The 17,967-nt window shown below is 41.0% G+C and overlaps 4 protein-coding genes and 2 long non-coding RNA genes across 7 annotated transcripts in view; 3 read left to right on the top strand and 3 right to left on the bottom strand.

Moving 5' to 3' along the window:
- The window catches only part of slam (slow as molasses), an 85,664-nt gene extending 83,386 nt beyond the window's left edge, over positions 1-2,278 (top strand). Inside the window, exon 4 of the mRNA XM_018004558.2 lies at positions 252-2,278. Within this exon, the coding sequence (XP_017860047.1) occupies positions 252-2,132 (1,881 nt within the window). The 3' untranslated portion in view covers positions 2,133-2,278. The remainder of the gene's footprint in view (positions 1-251) is intronic.
- A 2,211-nt stretch (positions 2,279-4,489) lies between these two features.
- Positions 4,490-5,411, bottom strand: LOC149269915 (uncharacterized). The gene is made up of 2 exons (XR_016269246.1): positions 5,277-5,411; positions 4,490-4,959 (listed from the first exon to the last, which is right to left on the bottom strand). It is a non-coding gene; the product is annotated as an uncharacterized LOC149269915 (long non-coding RNA).
- Positions 4,974-6,445, top strand: LOC149269914 (uncharacterized). Its single transcript, XR_016269245.1, has 2 exons — positions 4,974-5,203; positions 5,283-6,445. It is a non-coding gene; the product is annotated as an uncharacterized LOC149269914 (long non-coding RNA).
- DIP-epsilon (Dpr-interacting protein epsilon) overlaps positions 5,686-17,967 on the bottom strand; it is a 91,771-nt gene continuing 79,489 nt past the window's right edge. Inside the window, exons 5-11 of one of the 2 annotated variants that reach the window (XR_016269243.1) lie at positions 17,341-17,499; positions 17,138-17,266; positions 16,915-17,065; positions 10,587-10,729; positions 7,331-7,480; positions 6,410-7,242; positions 5,686-6,326 (exon numbers count right to left, since the gene is read on the bottom strand). Coding sequence is in view for 1 of the 2 variants with exons in the window: in XM_089464654.1 (XP_089320780.1) it covers positions 7,064-7,242; positions 7,331-7,480; positions 10,587-10,729; positions 16,915-17,065; positions 17,138-17,266; positions 17,341-17,499 (911 nt within the window). In the remaining variant the exon portion in view is untranslated. Of the gene's footprint in view, positions 7,243-7,330; positions 7,481-10,586; positions 10,730-16,914; positions 17,066-17,137; positions 17,267-17,340; positions 17,500-17,967 lie in introns of both variants that reach the window. The other variant, XM_089464654.1, reaches the window with a different exon arrangement.
- Positions 11,745-14,009, top strand: Nepl5 (Neprilysin-like 5). The gene has a single exon (XM_018004479.2). The coding sequence runs from the start codon at positions 11,785-11,787 to the stop codon at positions 13,852-13,854; it is 2,070 nt and encodes a 689-aa protein (XP_017859968.1). The 5' UTR covers positions 11,745-11,784; the 3' UTR covers positions 13,855-14,009.
- Positions 13,847-16,373, bottom strand: Nepl6 (Neprilysin-like 6). Its single transcript, XM_018004480.2, has one exon. The coding sequence runs from the start codon at positions 16,036-16,038 to the stop codon at positions 14,023-14,025; it is 2,016 nt and encodes a 671-aa protein (XP_017859969.1). The 5' UTR covers positions 16,039-16,373; the 3' UTR covers positions 13,847-14,022.

Below are 17,967 nucleotides of genomic sequence, written 5' to 3'. Positions count from 1 at the left end.
AATCTGACAACGAAAAAGAAAAATCTATAGGCTATAACTACTCATTCACTTTCCAATCGAGTTTTCCCTTTCCAAATTTTCCATCAATATTGTATTCTATAAATTGTGAACAACACGATACTCTAAATGCTTTCACACATACGAAGGGCAGCCAGCAGAACTTTGAACACTTTCACCTGCAGACAACAAACACTTTCACCTACGAAATTGATTTGAATCTAATAATCTAACCAATTATTATGCCCATACAGATAACCAGTGATGAATCGCAGCCAGAAATGCCGGGCATGGCCAACGAAGCAGCTGACTTTGAATTCGCCAAGCCCGTGCGGCCGCCGCGCAAGAAGAAAATGCGCCGTACGCTCACCTGGAAGAAGGAGAACTCGATTGTGGAGGCCACGGCGAATGCTGTGACCAGCACCGATTCGGATTCCGACTACAAGCCGACAGCACTGCAGGCCAAGAAGAAGCCATCAAGTGGTTCAATTGCAGCTGCACCACCGCTGCCACAGCCGCAGCCGCAGGCACAGCCAATGCCAATGCCGGAGCAGAGCTACATTGAGCTGGACAGATCGCTGATGCGCCAGGTGAATTCACCGCGCAAGATCAAGTCGGCGTATACGTTGACGGTGATGTCGTCGCCTTCGCCGAATGCGGACAGTGATCAGTCGCCGTTGCAGACGCCGCGTGCGTCGTTCGATCCCCAGCTGCGCGACAGTTTCATAGATCAGGGCTTTGAGACGTGCTCCAATGATGCCATGGACAACAGTCCGTTGCGTCGCTCCTCCGTGGGCATGGTCCATACGAAGCCCTCCGGCTTCTCCACACCGGTGAAGGGGCGCAACTATGCCGGCGCTGCCCAGCAGCAGCTATTCAGTCCGATTGGTCCAAATGGACAGCAGCAGCAGCAGCAGCAGCTGGACAAGTCGCGTCGCAGCTCGTTGGCCATGCAAGTGATACGGGAGGATCATCCGTTGGACTTGGGTGCCACGTGCGATACGCCAACAACGTCGTCGAACTGCAGTGAGCGCGACTTCTTTGCCAATGCGCCCACAGTCGAGATGAGCTCCTCGCAGCTGGAGGATCAGCCGGCCAGCAAGCCGCTGTCCAAGTTCTGGATCACTGCCGGCGACTTTACCGTGGGCCTGGAAATTGCGCACAATACGACGGATCGACTGCGACTACTCTACGAGATCTTCACGCAAAAGGCCTGGGAGACACGTGAGCTGACCTTTGGCATTGATGCGCACAAGTTTTGCAGATCAACGGCGAGCGAGGCCAACGAGCTGCCGGAGCGACCGGCGAGCGTTAAGGGCTCCTCGCATTATTGGTTCGCCAGCGGCGATCTGGCCGTGCCCTTCAGCGGCAAGTACATGCACAGCGAGAAGATCGAACGTCTGTTCGAGTTTCTCGACGCGGAGCTGAGCACTGGCCCAGATCTGGAGCTGCGTTTCGGCGTCGATCAGTTTGAGTTCAGCAGTGTGCCGGAGTTCTGGGTGACGACGCCCAAGTTCTCCATCGAGAGCAGCTACAGCATGCTGGTGGGCCTGCAGACGGGCGGCAGCAATGGCTTGGAGGGGCGCAGCAAATACGCCTGGCCCAACAACCAGTACAATGGCTCCAACAATGCCATGAAGACCAGCGATCTGGACCAAACCGAGTTCGAATCGGACAGCTTCAGCAACAGCAACCAGAGCGGCCGTCTCTCCTTCTCGCCGGACCTCTTCAGTCAGGAGTATGAGGCGGTGCCCCTGGACGAGCTCTTCGACAAGACATTGCCCCCGGTTGCCCGGCCCAAGCCCCCGATGAGCATGCCCCAAATGCTGTGCACTCTGCAGCAGCAGAAAAATAAACTTAAAAGCGTGGAGGAGCGCATTCGCAGCTTCCAGCTGCCGCCCAAGCTGAACGAGGCCACGTTCAAGCAGTGCCGCAGCAGGCCGGAGTTTGCCCAGAAGCTGCGCACCATTGAGAATCTGGCACGCAGCAATGGGTTCAGCGCCTGCTCCATGGAGGAGCTGGAGAGCTTTATGCAGTTCCTCTTCGAGTATGCGGACACGTGTCTGGGCAGCTGCAGTGAGCACATCGAGAAGATCATCGACACGCTGATGCAGCAGCGCAGCGTTCTGGTTTAGTTTAAAATAATACGTGATTCTTCGTCCAACTAATCTGTTACAAACTAATCATAAGTATATATACGCACATATATATCTGTAGGCACTAACATATAATGTTGTAAACATATTTTTTATTCCCAATAAACTTTTATTATTCAGTGAAAGACTAGTGAGCTAATGTTACTTCATAAATTCCATTTGAATTTAGCTAGGGCAATCATACTCGTAATAATTCAATACAATATTAATTCTAAGGCCCTGCCCTGGCTTATGCTGTGGTGTGGCTCGGCATTGAAAATCTATAAAACATAAAGAATTATTAATATGCATTAATTATTAAAACAAAATGAAAACCACAATGAGATTTTCTTTTAACGAGTCGTCGTACATAAATATACTTAAAATATATTATTTGTAAGAAACAAAGACTTAATACTGATAAGATTATTTTAATTGAATGTCAAACCTAGCATAAGCCTAAATATACCTTCATAAACAAAGTTATGATCAAACTCAAACGACTCGTATTTATTATTCCTTATAACCGATCGATTGTAAAATACTCATTTACGATTCCGAAATAATTAACATCTAAAGAGGGTAAGTACTGTCGGTTAACAGTCCAATATGGGAGTTCTAGAGGTTGGTATGGATCTGCCCGATTTGCTACGCCCATTAATTTTAGATATATACGCTTTATGTTTTAGATCTTGGCTTTATATTTACTAATATATCAGATATAGCCTCATACGATCATATGATTTTCGGAAGAGCTTAAGGTTTTATTAGACAATGGTATAATCTAAGTATATCTATGAAAATCAAATTAAACCAAACCCAAAGCGAAACAAACAAAATTAATTTACTTTTATACATTCAGTTTATTAGCCTCTATTATTTTTACGAAATAATAAATCATTTTTGGCATTCAATTCCTAAGTTTGGAAACCAAAAAAAAAAAAAAAAAAAAAAAATGTAATTAGCGGTAAAATATTATATAGTTTACAAATATACATATATCTATTTACTTATTTTTCTATGATTTTTTTTACAGATATGTTAAGTATTGGTTCTCTCTTGCAGTTAGTTTCGCAATATTTTTGGAAATGGAAGCATATTGGCTCTGCGCTGGGAGTTTATTTGACCAGCCAGCCATTGGGGCATCTAAGAACATGCTGCTCAATTGGCCCATTCAGCTTTAGTTGTCAAGTATATAAGTGGATGTTGAATGCATCATCAGCGTCTTTAGCACATTCGCCACCCGCCTCTTCGGCTGGGTGGACGGCGAGTGGGTCCATTGTGTTTGCATTGCGCATACGCCACGTAGGGCAAGTGGCATCACGTTGCATTTGCCGGCGCTTGGCAAAATATTTATCTTGGGGTTTTTGTGGCCAGCAAACAGGAGCTCTGCAGAGCTTAGCTATGCAGCAACAATGTCTGCTGGCAGCTGCAAGCATTTGCTGATGTGCACTGATGTGCAGTTGGCACTCGAGTGGGTAACGCCCACGGACTCAATAACAATTTCACGTTCCGCTACCCAAAGTGCTGCACAAACACGAAATCAAATAAAATCAGAAATCGTCGCACACGACCACAAAACTGTGTTAAGCCTTTACATATATACATATCTTCTGGTCATTCTTAGTTGATTGGCCACTTGACATTTGTGCCTCTATAGCTTAAAAATATATAAATAACTACACGGTGTATATATACTTACTAAATATAGTTATTAAATTTATTAAATTTAGTCCCACATGACTTTTATTCTTTCGAATTTGTTTCATTTAAATTCGACGTTAATCTGCTTTTAAAAAAATAATATCGTTGCATATCTTCGGGGCGTTGGCATTGCGGACGCTTATGAGTCGATTTTTAACGAAAATCGGACTGAAATACCAGGGGAACAGAAATGATCACCCCATTGAAAATGTTAATTTAGCATGGCTATGTTAACTAACAGAGTGGATCGTAAGCTTTCTGCTAAATAATAGCTCATGTTAATTGAGTTATATAAAGTCTTGCGCTCAATAGTAGCCTCAGCTTTAAAGGTAATATTAAGTCGAAATACTTAATTTCAACCCAGTTCAGTTTGAGTGATGTTATTTAGGCTACATTAAATTGCTACTCAACCTGCGAATTTAAGTGTATGGAGTCATTTCCAATGGGATATAAGCTGCAGGTTAGCGAGACTCGTATCTATAGTACTATGTAGGAAGGAATGACAAAAGTCAACTTGGAATCATACACACACATATATTTAATTTAGCTGAAAATAAATCTTTATTTATGTTCAAATACGATTATATATATGCATAGAATTAATTGTAGTCTTTATTTTATAAACTAAGAACTAATTTACATTTTGAGTGACGAGGTAACATATTTACAACATATTTAGTTATAATATCAAAATATAGAAATATAACAATAACAAAATAAAAACGTAATCTGTATATAATTTGCCAGAAGAGGAAGAAAGTATGTTTCCGCTCCGATCCGTGCGAAAGTCCGCATTCAACTAACATAGACCTTAGAGCTTACTCATATATAACAATACAAAAATTACTCAACATGAGTACATTCCCACGCTTTTACTATCCACATAACTCGTAGACCGCAATGCACGCACACCACGCTACTGATCCGTTAATTGTGAAGTGTGCGACGCACACTGTGCGTGCATTCGCTTTTTGATGCACTTGTGGATCCTCTCAGCCACCATTCGCAAAGTACTCATTTAAGCTTCTATAAAGCTTTGATCTAAGCTACGCCCTGCGCACTCTGTGCGCCCATTTGTGGATCGTCTGTTAAAATTTTATTGGAATGTCACAGTTGTGCGAGTCTTCAGGTAAAAAAAAAAATAATTATTATTAAAATTAGTATTTTCGTTACTTGATGTAATTTTGTTTAAATACATACATACACAATTATATATAAATATGAAAAAATTGATTATGATAAATATATCGCAAGCAAATTAAATCCAATTATGCATACATTTATGTAATTGTGTGAAATGTAGTTGACATAGTGATTGCGTTGATACAAATAAAGATAAATGTGTGATATACATATGTATGTGTGATGTAAGTAGAGGCGAAAGACCACAGTTCGGTAATAATAATGAGCTTTCAACTAAGATAATTCCCACGCTCTCACCTACAGGCTACATTCCACACTCCACTAAAATGTCTGAGTGTGTGTGTGTGTACGGGCACATGTGGATCCTCTCAGCAAGTAGAAAGCAAGCGCGCTCAGTTAAGCTGCCAAGTGTGCTAGTTGCTTTAAAAAGAGCAGAGCTTTTGAGTTTAGATCACAAATCAAAAAGCATGTCTGTAGAGCTTTTGGTTACAAAAGAGTTGCAAATTCTACTGACTTTATATGTATATGTGTTAATATGTAATGTAAGTTTGTAAGCTGGAAAACAAATATAGTGACTTAGTATGTGATGTGCATTTTTTATATTATACTTACATATATTTTGTTAGCGTATTTGTAAAATGTAACTTTTTATACTTACTGCTCTGGAAGAAAGAATCTTTCATAAATAAATTTTCGATAGCAAACGAACAATTAAATACATTATATTTATATTATTTATATTCATGTTTTGCATTTCAAGCAATCTCATTATGTAATTTACTCCGCTGCCGCCTGTTTTTGACTGCGGATGCAATTCATTAAATGTACATTATCACTCTTATCATTAAGAAACACAAACTAAAGCCTATGATATATTTATGTTCGTTTATATGTAGTTTAGTTCTTAATTAGGCTGCCATTTGAATATGTGAGCATAGTTCAGGATATATAATATATTTAAATATGTTTCATGTGCCGATCGTCGATTGTTTCATATCATAATTGCTCTGCCGTTTTGATTCACGCCTCTCCACTCTCTCGGTTCACTGATGCCGGATTTGATGGAGACAGGAGAGGAAGAGTTTCTCTTTTATGGACTTCATAAACATAAAGCTGTCTAACTTCATACAAATTTAAGCGCAATTTAACGTAATGCTTATAACGAGTACATAATTTACAATTCTTTATGTGTGTCTAATTATTTACATATGTTTGTTTGTCTAGATTTTAAATATTTTTTTCAGTATGTATGTTTGTTTTTCTTTTACCATTTGTCAACAATTATGTTTATTTAGTTATTTTTGTTTGCTCTTATGCATTGTTTAATACTTCAACTTTGGGTTCGAGCTGACAAACAGGTTTTCCATGAAATAGTTTTTTAATGAAATTGTAATGTTAACCGGTGCGACAGCAAAAAATATTTTACTTACACATAATGAAACCGAAACGGAATTCAATTTTGATTTTGACTTTCGAAAAAAAAAGCAAACAAAAAATTCTGCTCGCTCTATACACTATATCATCAATGAGAACTCGATTTAAAACTAATCACAATAAAATATAATTAATGTTAAATCCTAATAGATTAAAATTAACTAAAATTATATTTAATTCACACATATGCAAAATGTGAATAAATATGAATGCTTAACACTGAAATACTGAATGGCCTATGATATCTTGTTGATGAGGGAAGAGCATTAGCATATCTTCTGTTCATTTAATTATTTTAATTAATTTACTGCCATTTCTGTTTGCATTTAAGTTCAGGGATGGGTTAGGCAAGGTAGACCGATATACAAATACTTTAGATTTTTGTTGCTGTGTGCTATTTTATATACCCTGTACTATTTGAAAATTACTACAAATCTCACAGAACATAATAGTTGTAGTTATGTGTGTGCATGTGTATAGAGTTGTGTGTATGTGTATTTGTGTAAAGGCAAGTATAAACTAAAGGGGTATATTCGAATCGGTCACCACCCACTAGAGCACACTAGGTTATTTTCTATTGTTGGGTTTCATTTTGTGTCGTTCTCATCGTTGTAATGGCACTTTAATGATACTGTTTTGCTCTTAACTTTTTATTGACGCGAATGCATGGCCAGGAGCGAAAGAAGCGCTAGCAGCCAGCAGATAGCACGTGGTCCTTGACCTCCGCTGGCCTTGCCCTTGGACCAGTCGTAGCCCTCCTGATTGCCACCCATTAGCTTCTGTTCGGATTTGCCGATCTCGTTCAAATTCGATTGGTATTTAATGCCCACTGCCAGTCGAGGAAACAAATTCAAATTGCAAATTAGAGTCCAATTATTAGACTAATTGAACAATACTAAACTGGCTGAACTACTCACATTTGTCAATTACAATCACCGAATTTGTGGGCACGTCTCCGCCCAGGCCATCAAATGCCACATTGCCATCAAAGGGTAAGTTCATTGTTGTTGTCGTTGTGGGCAAAGTTGTTGTTGTGGGCGGCGGTTGGGTGGTTGGCGGACTTGACACTGTTGGGAAGTACAAAAAAGCTTTTAATAATATAAGCTTTCGAAGTATCAATGAGCTTTGAAAGTACATTTAAACATTAAGGGTAAGGCTTAAACGAAGATAAGTTTTATGAAGATTAATAAAATTTATTATTATTATAATATAAGTATTGTTCTTAATATTAATATTAATATGAAGGGAGTACCTACTCAATGGTAAAATTCTTATTTAATGGATCAACTTAAGCAAGTCTTTTTTTTTTTTTTTTAATGAAATAAAACATTTTTCTTATATTACTTATATGCCTGTAGTTTACTATTTTCATTAACTATTTGCCAACTGAAAGTCGCCTTGAATAGCTGCGATATCATTTAATTTTCTAACTTAATCTTCAAGCGCTAGTTCCTATAGCCGTAGAGTCGTCGTAAATAAGCCGCTATTGAGTCGCCTTTCGTTTTCAATTCAATTTCTTCCCTTTTTTTCGGGCTGCTCTCTGGTGCCATATCATTATTGACGGCAATTTGTTGAGCAAATTTATGAGGCTGGGCGCTTGTGCTGCTTGCCCTTTTGCTGCTCTGCTTTGACTCCTTATCGACTGCACTGCCACGAGGACGAGACGCCAAACTCTCATAGAGCAATGCTGACCACTTAATAACATTGTCACAGGTTCATTGTTCTCAATGTATTGTGTATTGTGTGCTGGCTTCCATTTTGGCCGCCCTCTTATTATCGGCTGCTGTGGCTGCTCTTTGTTACCTTTAATTGGTTGATCGTTGCCACCGCCCCCGCTCCAGCTCCCGCACAGTATCACTGTCAGCTTGTGTTGTATTGTTTGTTGTCGCCGCCCATTCCCCGCGAGACGCGTCGCTGCATGTGTTTTTATCGCCTGTGCGCCCCAAAAATAAATTAACTTGTCGCATTTTCACATTGACAATTTCTGGCCGTTATTGGCCATGGCCTTTAGACGGCGCCATCTTTTTATTGTGGCGCAATGAACGAAACGAACGGATATTTTATATTGTTTTATGAACTTTTGTGACCGGAATTTGCGAGCTGTATTTATATATATATGTATACATGTATACTGCAGTCTGCTACTTTAATGGCCCAACAACTGGGACTGATTTAGCAAATTGACAGATTATTGGCATTTTATTGGCCTCGTGTCCTACGTAACAATAAAATCATTAAATTGCCGCTTAAATATACGCTCATGTATAATTTATACGACTTTACAAGCTCTGCTATCGATTGACAATTATTTAACCTGCAAACAGCTAAATAATAAATGTTGAAAGTTTTTATATTGAAATACAATTTGTCTTTGTAAGGCAAGTGAATAGATTGTAATTTACTTGTTGCACTTATTTATCACATTTACGTATATAACTTCAAAAATTGTTAATGTAACAAAATTATTATTATTTTTTTTTCATTAAGTCAGTTAAAGAAATAAATAATATAGTACAATTATCTCATAATTTACGAAAAAAATAATAATAATGCGATCGGTTGTAACCTGTAAGAAAGTCCGCAAACAACTAACAGGTAGAGAGAGCTTAGAGCTTACTTAAATACAAAAACATCTCAAGAATCACTCAACAAAAATAAATTCCCATGCTTTTACTATCCACTTTAGTCGTAGACTTCTATGCGCACACACCACTCTACTGATCCGTTAATTGTTGTATATGTGTGTAAGCGATTTTTCATGCACTTGTGGATCCTCTCAGCTTCCACTAGTCAACTGCTCATTTCAGTTTTCTGTGCGCCCATTTGTGGATTGTATGTGGACTCTAACTGAGTGGACTTAAATTGAGTGCGCTCAAAGAACGAAATATATGTGTAAGTGTGATTGTGTATGTTGGTTTCACTAAACAGCTTTTAACTGTGCATCCTCTCTTGTTGCTCTGTTTGTCGTTTGATGGCCTTTAACATTTGTTTATGTATATATGCACATCTGAATTATTTATATGTACGTATGAATGCATCAAATATATTATCAAATTTTAGCAATCAACTAAAGCTTTATCAGTCACCAATTCAATGCATTGTCTAAAGTGCAGCGGAACAATGTTGTTTATTTTCTTTTCAAAAAAAAAATTATTTATATACAATATAAATATGAAGCTTTATGCGCTGTGAACGTATGCAATACAAGAGTTCTCGGACAACTGAATTAAGTAGACAAAGTTAGCTCTTTTGAAATAAGTAAATAATCACTCAGTAAAGATAATCCCCACCCGCTCTCTTACAGCTTTCAATCCACACAGCTTTTATGTATGTGTGAGTGTATGTGTGTCTGACCATCGATCCTCTCAGTAACCTTTAAGCAAAAGCTTCGATTCTAGCATTTTTAGCTCACACCAAAGCTTTTCTAGGCTACTAAATTATTTTGTAAATAATAAGGGGGCTTGATTATGATAACACTTAAGCGGAAATAGTTTGTACGATATTCAGGAAGTTATAAAGAAATTGCAAGTCTCTAGCTCGAATACGTTCTGAGATGAATAGTTTATATTTAATAGGAAAATTGTATACTGATTTCCGCAAATGCGTTTAAGTCTGAATCTTCGTTAGATCAGAATAGTTAATAATGAAAATTTAGACATGAGACTGCTTTACACTAACAACATTATTCAACACATATCGAAATATATAGATAGATCGTCGAAAATGCAAACTGCGATTCATTTTTCACAGAGAGTCGGATTGATAGCCGAACAATTTGGCTAAAAACCGTAAGCCCCTATTTAACTTTTCGTTGGAGCCTTTCGCCTGTTGCCTATCTAAACCCAATGACCACATTATCTGGCTACAATTACATCCACTTCACACGCACACACACCCCCACACATACGCATCTCTGTCAGACGCCATCCAATCAAGTGCACACATTCAGCCGCCATAATTAAAGCCGCAAATGGTGTAGTTTTAGAAATTTGCCGTGTCCAGAAAATTAGTGTGCGCACATTTGGGCCAACATTTGTTATTTATCGTAGTCGAGTCTGCGTCTGTGTGTCTTTGCCTATGTGTGCGTGTGCCTCTGTGCTGTGCGGCGGCACATCGGTACACGCATAATGGGCCAATATTAAAATGCATAAATAACACATTGCAGACACTTACTATAGAGTTTTATGTTGCCATCCATGTCGCCACGAGGATTTTTGGCGACACATTTGTAGTTGCCATAATCGCTGCTCTCCACATTGGTAATCGTCAGCCGCATTGTCGCCTTGTACGATGGATGACCCGGAATTGTTTCGGTTCTGCAATGAAGCAAGTTCAACAGAAATTCTTATTACAATTAAATAGCAAACAAAATTGTAATACTAGGTAGAGGGAAAGCATCTCATCTGTGCAAGTTCAATGACAGCAATTGTGACGAGTGGCGCAGCTTCAATGAGCCCCAATCAGAGTAATCAAGGTCAAGGTGAAACTGATAAGCGTAGCCGCTGCCCACTTATGTTTAATCAAAGTGCCACCCGGCAGAGTAGGCACAGTGGTTAAATATCCATAATCAAATACGACGTTAAGCTATTGACCAAGGACAACAAATTTGAAATTTTTAACCAAACAAATAATAATAAAAAAAAAAATAATAAAAAATGCCGAGAATATCTAATTTAAATTTTTCCACTGTCATAAACTGTAATTTTTAATTATTTTAATATAAAATATAAAAAATAATTAATAAAAATAAATTTGTTTATATATGATCAATATTTAACTATATTTATAATTATATTATGAGAAGAAATGTTTTGAATTTTAAAATCAAAATATATACGAGTTTTTATTATTTGAATTAATAATAAAATAAAAAACAATAAATTTGCTAAATAATATATATAAAAAACATTAATAAAAACTGTTTAAGCAATTTTTTTATTTAATAAAATAAACAACTAAATTTGTTTGAATAATATTTAAATTGATTAAATTTAAAAAAATAAAATAAAATAAATATATAAATACAATAAATATATAATATTAAAATATACATAAATAAATAAATAATTCTTAAATTAAATTAGAATAATATTTAATTATTAAAAATTTATTTCTAAAAATAATTAATTTTTTTTAACAACTCAAAAATACATTAAAAATATGATATATAGCATATAGTACAAAAAAAGTGCAAGTAGATTACCAAACAAAATCTATTATATTTTGTCGATTGGCTTTAGACAATTTCGCCCCACTGTGCAGCGCTGCGATGAAGACTGACAGGTAGTCAACGCTGTTTGCCGCGGCTATTCCAGTCAACAGGCTGCGGAATATATAAGTTCTAGCCAGTTATGCAGTTGATCGCAGAAACATGCTTAAGCTCAGCCTGATTGCTTGGCTACTCTGCTCACTGACGTGGCGCACCACGCCCACCAGTTGCCATCGGACACAGCCACCGCCGAGCGTGGAGGAACTGCTGGCCAATCGACTGCACAGCTATATGGACCTGACGGCGCGACCTTGCGAGAATTTTTATCAGTATGCCTGCGGCAACTGGCCATTGCAGCAGATGGAGCAGCCACCGGAAACCCAGCAGATGGCAGAGCAGCAGCAACAGTTACATCAACGGGAGCAAAAGGAGCAGCTGCAGCCGAGCGACACGCTGGCCGTGCTGGATTATGCATTGAATCGCCAGTTGGAGCAGTTGCTGCGGCGTGGCGTCAGCAATGACAGCAGCACAGAGGACGAACAGCTCCTTAGCATCCATGAGAAAATGCATAATTATTATCGCGCGTGCAAGCGCCTGAAGCCGTATAATCTAAAGAAATATCTGCAGCTGTTGCCGCCAAGCAATTGCACGGGCTGGCCGCTGCTAAGCCGGAAGTGGAGTCCGGAAACATTTAGCTGGCTGGCGACCATCGGACGCCTGCGCTCATATGGGCTCAATGGCGTGCTGCTGAAGGAGGAGGTGCTGCCGCGCTGGGATGACGCCAGCAGCTATGCAATTAATTTGGATAAGCCCAGCCAGCAGGAGACCATTCCAATGGGCGAGGGCGCCATTATAGAGCTGCTGCTGGACATTGGCCAAACGAAGCGCGAGGCCAATGTGCTGGCCCGTCAAGTGGATTTCTTTGAGCGGCAGCTGCATCGCTTGCAGGACATCGAGGACGACATGGGCAACATGGAAACTGAGCTGTGCTATTTGGCCGAGATCATGCCGCAGTTGCAGTGGACGGCCTTTATCCAAGAGCTGCCCATAAATGCAACTGCCAGTGAGCTCGAGCGTCCGCCAGCGCTCCTGATACAAAATGTGCCCTACATGCGTGCCTTGGACAAGTTCCTGAGGCGCCACAAGCCGGAAACCGTCTGCAACTACATCATGCTGAAGCTGCTCGCATTCCTCAAGCAGCAGGGGCCGGCGGAGATCTCACGCGTGGAGTGTGTGGCTAGCCTGAGGCGAGCCATGCCATTGGCTGCCAGCCTGCTGATAGGCCAGAGATTCCATGATCCTAACTCCGAGCCACTGGTGAGCGAGATCTTCGGACGGTTGAAGCGTCGCTTCGGTCAGCTGATCAACGAGAATCGCTTGCAACTGAAGCAGCCAATCCTGAGAGTTTTACAAGAGAAGCTGGACGCGATGCGTTTGCAGCTGGGCTTCTTGCAGCTAAACGAGACCAGCTATGTGGACGACTACTATGAGCCGGTGCAGATGGGCGCCCAGAGCTTCTATGAGAATCAGTTGGCATTGCTGAGGCTGCGCGTCGAGCGCAACCACCAGCTGCTCACCATGGGCAATCAGTACAATGGGAACAACGTGAGCTATCTAACCGAGCGCGAACTGAGCAGCAGCCTGTCGCCGTTCTTTGCGCTGCCCAGGAATCTGGTGCTGGTGCCGTACGGATTCCTTCAACTGCCCATTTGGCATCGCAACATGAGCGAGCTGCAGCAGCATGCGGTCCTGGGCTTCATACTGGCCCACGAGATAATTCATGGCTTCGATAATCATGGCATTCACTACGACAGTGTGGGCAATCTCATGGGTCCCAGCGAGGAGATCTGGGCCAGTCCGCGCTACAATCAGAGCATCAATTGCATTGAGCAGCACGTGGCCACCGGCTCCAAGTCACTCAGCGAAAAGATCGCCGACTTCGAGGCGATGCGCCTGGTCTATGAGACCTACTTTGGTGAGAAGTTTTCGATAGATCGCAAAGAGCCACGGGATCCGCTATTGCCACAATTCAGTCAACGCCAGCGATTCTTCATCAGCTTCGCGCAGTTTTTCTGCGGCAAGCAGCAGAGTCTGAATGCACAGCATCTGGAGCACGCCGTGGATGAGCTGCGGGTACTCCAAACCCTGGCCAATTTCGAAGAATTCTCCCGAGAATTTGGCTGCGAGAAACGGACCAAGATGCAAGCTAAGAAGAAGTGTAGGGTATGGTAGAGTCGAATATTTATTATAGCTGTAGAAATATAATTGGCAAAATCAAATACAATTATTTTATTTTATTTTATTTTTTTAATGGATTGTCTCTAAGGTAATTTACCTCTACTGCATTGAACTATTTTTTATGTAAATTAAATTATTTTATACTTTGATTCTTCTGCAATTTTACCATATTCGACATTTGTTGGCCGGATGCATATTATCGTTATCCTGGCGGCAGCCGTACGCTTCGGCAAAGGGCGCAAAGTTAATTAGGACCTGCCTCAGGCGCATTTCATCCGCATCGTGCCCCTCGAAAGCATCCGGCGATGCATCGCCACAGAAGAACTGCGCCACGTTTAGGAAGAACAGCTGCTTTAGGGAGAGTGTCGAGAACGAGGGCTGCGACTGATCGAATTTGGAGTCGCTGTCAAAGTAGGCGTCATAGGCCAGACGTATGCCCGCAATATCAGCCTCGCGCTCATCCATATATTCAGTTTCATTACGATTTAGGCAGCTAATCGCCGACGAATAGTTGTCTTCCAGAGGAATTCCTGCGCCCAGCTCATTGTAATTGCCTCGGAAATCATACACTAGACCACCCGAGACAAAGCCATGCATCAGCTCATGGCTCAGCATGAAGCCCAATAGGCTGACCTTGAATACATCATGCGAGTCCTGGTAGAAAGCGGGCCGCTGCAGTATGCCATAGGGCACAATAATGACATTCTGGCGCAGCATATAGTAGGGCGTCGAGCTCATGCCCGTATCTGAATCGCTGATATAAAAGTAAGTGCTTATGTTGAATGCTCTGTCCAGTTGCTCGAACCAGCGACGTGTGCGAAACTCCAGCAGACGCAGGTGATCCGCTGCGTAATCTCGATTCCCAGCCAGATGCAAATCGGCATAGAACGCATTGACGAAGCTCGATCGATCCACAGCCTGAGGCATGTTTCCAATGTTGATGGTGACGTTGAGCAGCTTGGTTCTCACCAGATCCAGTGCTTGAGGAGCCAGATGCAGATTGTTCGTCTGAAGAATCTTCAGGAACTGCTTACGCAGCACCTCAAACAGTTCCGCTAGGTTGCTCTGATGCCTGCGCAGACGGTCCGGCAAAATGAATCGCTGCTCATATAGAAGATTTGTGGCCAGCTCCATGTTGCGACGCACATCCTGCACGCAGGCGATGGGCTCGTTGCTCTCCATGCTCTCCTCCTGCAAATACGATACGAAGCGCAACATGATATAGCTGGCGATGACCTCACGATCCGTGTCCTTGATGAGTTCCTGAAGCGCTTTCAGATAAGGCACACAATCGACATACACCACAAACTCAGCGGGCACGCTACGGCCCAGTAGTATCTCAAAATACTTGCGCCATTGTCCCCCGATTTGTGCTTCAAGCTCCTGTACAGTGAGATATTCATCGGCTTCGTCATTTTCATCGGGCTGTCTGGCAGCGAGTGCAGCTACCTTTTGCTCCAGGACCTTAATCTCATGGGCCAGACGCGTGGCCTGCTGAGGGCTGGTACCCAGCATGCGTAGCATTGCCTTGGTTCGTATTCGGCTTCCGAGTCGCTCGTTTTCCTCCTCAAAACTTGGCGTTTTCAGGTGTATAAGGTAATTGCTACTATTCGTCAAGTCTGGCAATACATTGGAGTCAAAGAGCGCATTTTGTAGGCCATAGCGTTGCAGACGGGCCAGTGTTTCCATCCAATGGAACTTGCTGCGGTCCCAGGCCTGTGATCTGTTCTTGAACTGCGGCCAGGGTATTTTCTCGTTTGGCGGCACCAGAGCCAAATAATGTTTACCAAGGCGAGTCGAGCCCGATGCCAACTGACAGGTCTTAAAGAAGCTCAAGACCTTCGCCTGCACACTGTCCGGCTGCAGCGATGATTGCTGCTTCTGCAGCTCAGTTAGCAGCATTAACAGCTTCTCGTTCACCTTCTGATCAATCAGCCCAGTTATTTCCATAAAGCTGTCATTCTCGTGCCTTTGGGCCCAATTGCCGCAGGCATAGCTATAGTAATCATGGCACGGCGAAGCACTCACATTCACATAACTAAGTATCTGAGTCAATAGCTCTGTGTTAGCGTTGGCATCGGCATTGGCATTGGCATTTGATGCATGACTACTTGCACTTGCCAATAGCAGCAAAAATATTAATCGAAGAACACAGAACGTTGTCGTTGAAGTCGACATTGCTTTTGGCAAACTGATTTCGTCGATTGTTTGTGCGGTATATAAAAGCTCGTTCTTTTTTATATATAATCAGCAGCAAATACTACAGAAAGATTCTCTGTCCCTCTCTGTTGCTCTTTTCCATTCTCTCTCTCACTCCCTATCTCTTACTCTCTCTCCCTCTCTCTCTTACTATCTGTTGCTCTCTGTCTATGCGTAATGTGGTATAATCAATACTATAGCACATTGCTAATTTTTCGCCGGCTCTGAGAAGCCAATGCAGTATGGGAAAAAAATCCAAATTATCGGGTATTAATTAATAACTTGAAAACTAAGCCAGATTGTTTGATCCGGTTTTTTTTTTTTTTTATTATTATTAATATGTATACCATTAAAAATAATTAAAATTTTTTGCTACAAAAAATTTTTTTTAAAAGAATTTTGCTTGTTAATACTTTAGAATAACAATTTCAATTGAAAGCAATCGAGCATTAAAAAATCGAAAGTGATATTCTGCATTTTCGAGTTCCAGATCAGCCAGAAATATATAAATAAACTTCGAAAAAACGACTAAATACCCGAAAAACGGCAAAATTCCCCATAGTGCAATGTACGTTGAAACAAATCGAATGAAATATGTCAATTATAATTCTGATAAGGAGAAGTTCACAGTTTAACTATATAAATTATATTACTAAGACACAACCAATCCTATTTCATGTGTTCTATATGTTACTTTGAATGTGTATTATATTATTGGGAACCTATATTATCATAGGATTCGTACCTTCATTATGTAATTCTAGGGTTATATATATACTTTTCTAAATATTTTGAATCACTCCACTAAATTAACTGTTTCTCTTTTCATTGGTTTTATATAAGAGAAAAACTTACTTGTATTTGGGTGACTCAGTGATCATTTGTTCGTTCTCTCGCGTCCAGTAATTGAGCGAGGTGGGATTGGCTTCGATAAAGCACTCCAGCGTAACATTAAATCCCATGGGAATGCCGACCAGCTGGTGCGGTATCCAGACCATTGGCGAAACTGCAATTGCGATTCGAGAGAGGATAGGGTATATGCATATATTGGGTGTATCGGCTCATTCAACAAACTTACAGTCCACGCTGACTTTGATGCGCTTGGAGACGCTGGGCGGCACACCGTTTGAGGCAATGCAGAGATAAGCACCCATGTGCAGGCGCGAGATGCGCTCCAATTCCAAAGAGTCTGTCTCCAGGTCATTCACTGCAAGAACATGAACGGGCCATAGAGTTCACGATTTGATGTGAGTTTCGTGGCAGTCGGTCGGTCGGACTTACCTTCGAGCGTCTTGTTGATGACAATTTTATGGTTGTCATCCCGTTTCCATTTGATGGATGGCTCTGGGCTGCCTTTCGCCTTGCAGCGCAGTGTGACATTGTCGCCCTCGCGCACAATGACATCGCTGGAGGTCAGCGCATCGTCAATATTGGGTGGGACTGCAAGAAGTGTGGCGGGCCAAGGAAATGGATATTATTATTCCTGCCAGCTAAACATAAACTCAAAAGCGAGCAGCACTTGATTTAAATGCAAAAACTTTTGCATTTTGGCAAACAGCGTTGCCAAGAAAGTGGAAACGGCTCAAGCCAACAAAATCTAACTAAACCGGAGGCCAACGGCTCATAGATACACTTGTCGATTGTGAAATAACACAAGTCCTATCTACTTGTTTGGTATTAGAAAAAAAGTATTTGTATAGTTGTGTAATATATGATGATAGTTTACATGATGTTTAACAAAATTTTCATTATGAAATGATTTTTAAATACAACATATAATATAATATAATATTTGTTTCAAGACTTAAAAAAAAAAGAAAAAAAAAATATTGTATACATTTCACAGAGCCATAAATTGTTGAAATTAATCTCAGTACCCAAGGTCTGATGAGCACAGCAATGCCTAAG

Source organism: Drosophila arizonae, chromosome 3 (assembly GCF_054131065.1).
Source record: "Drosophila arizonae isolate 15081-1271.41 chromosome 3, UAZ_ARI_1.0, whole genome shotgun sequence".
Classification (NCBI taxonomy): Eukaryota; Metazoa; Arthropoda; class Insecta; order Diptera; family Drosophilidae; genus Drosophila; species Drosophila arizonae.
The sequence above is the reverse complement of the archived record's forward strand: the minus strand, read 5'-3'. Positions and strand labels throughout refer to the sequence as shown.

What these genes read in the sequence shown, in the direction of transcription:
- Nepl5 (XM_018004479.2), top strand. Translation starts at nt 11,785, where the DNA reads ATGCTTAAGCTCAGCCTGATTGCTTGGCTACTCTGCTCACTGACGTGG.
- Nepl6 (XM_018004480.2), bottom strand. Translation starts at nt 16,038, where the DNA reads ATGTCGACTTCAACGACAACGTTCTGTGTTCTTCGATTAATATTTTTG.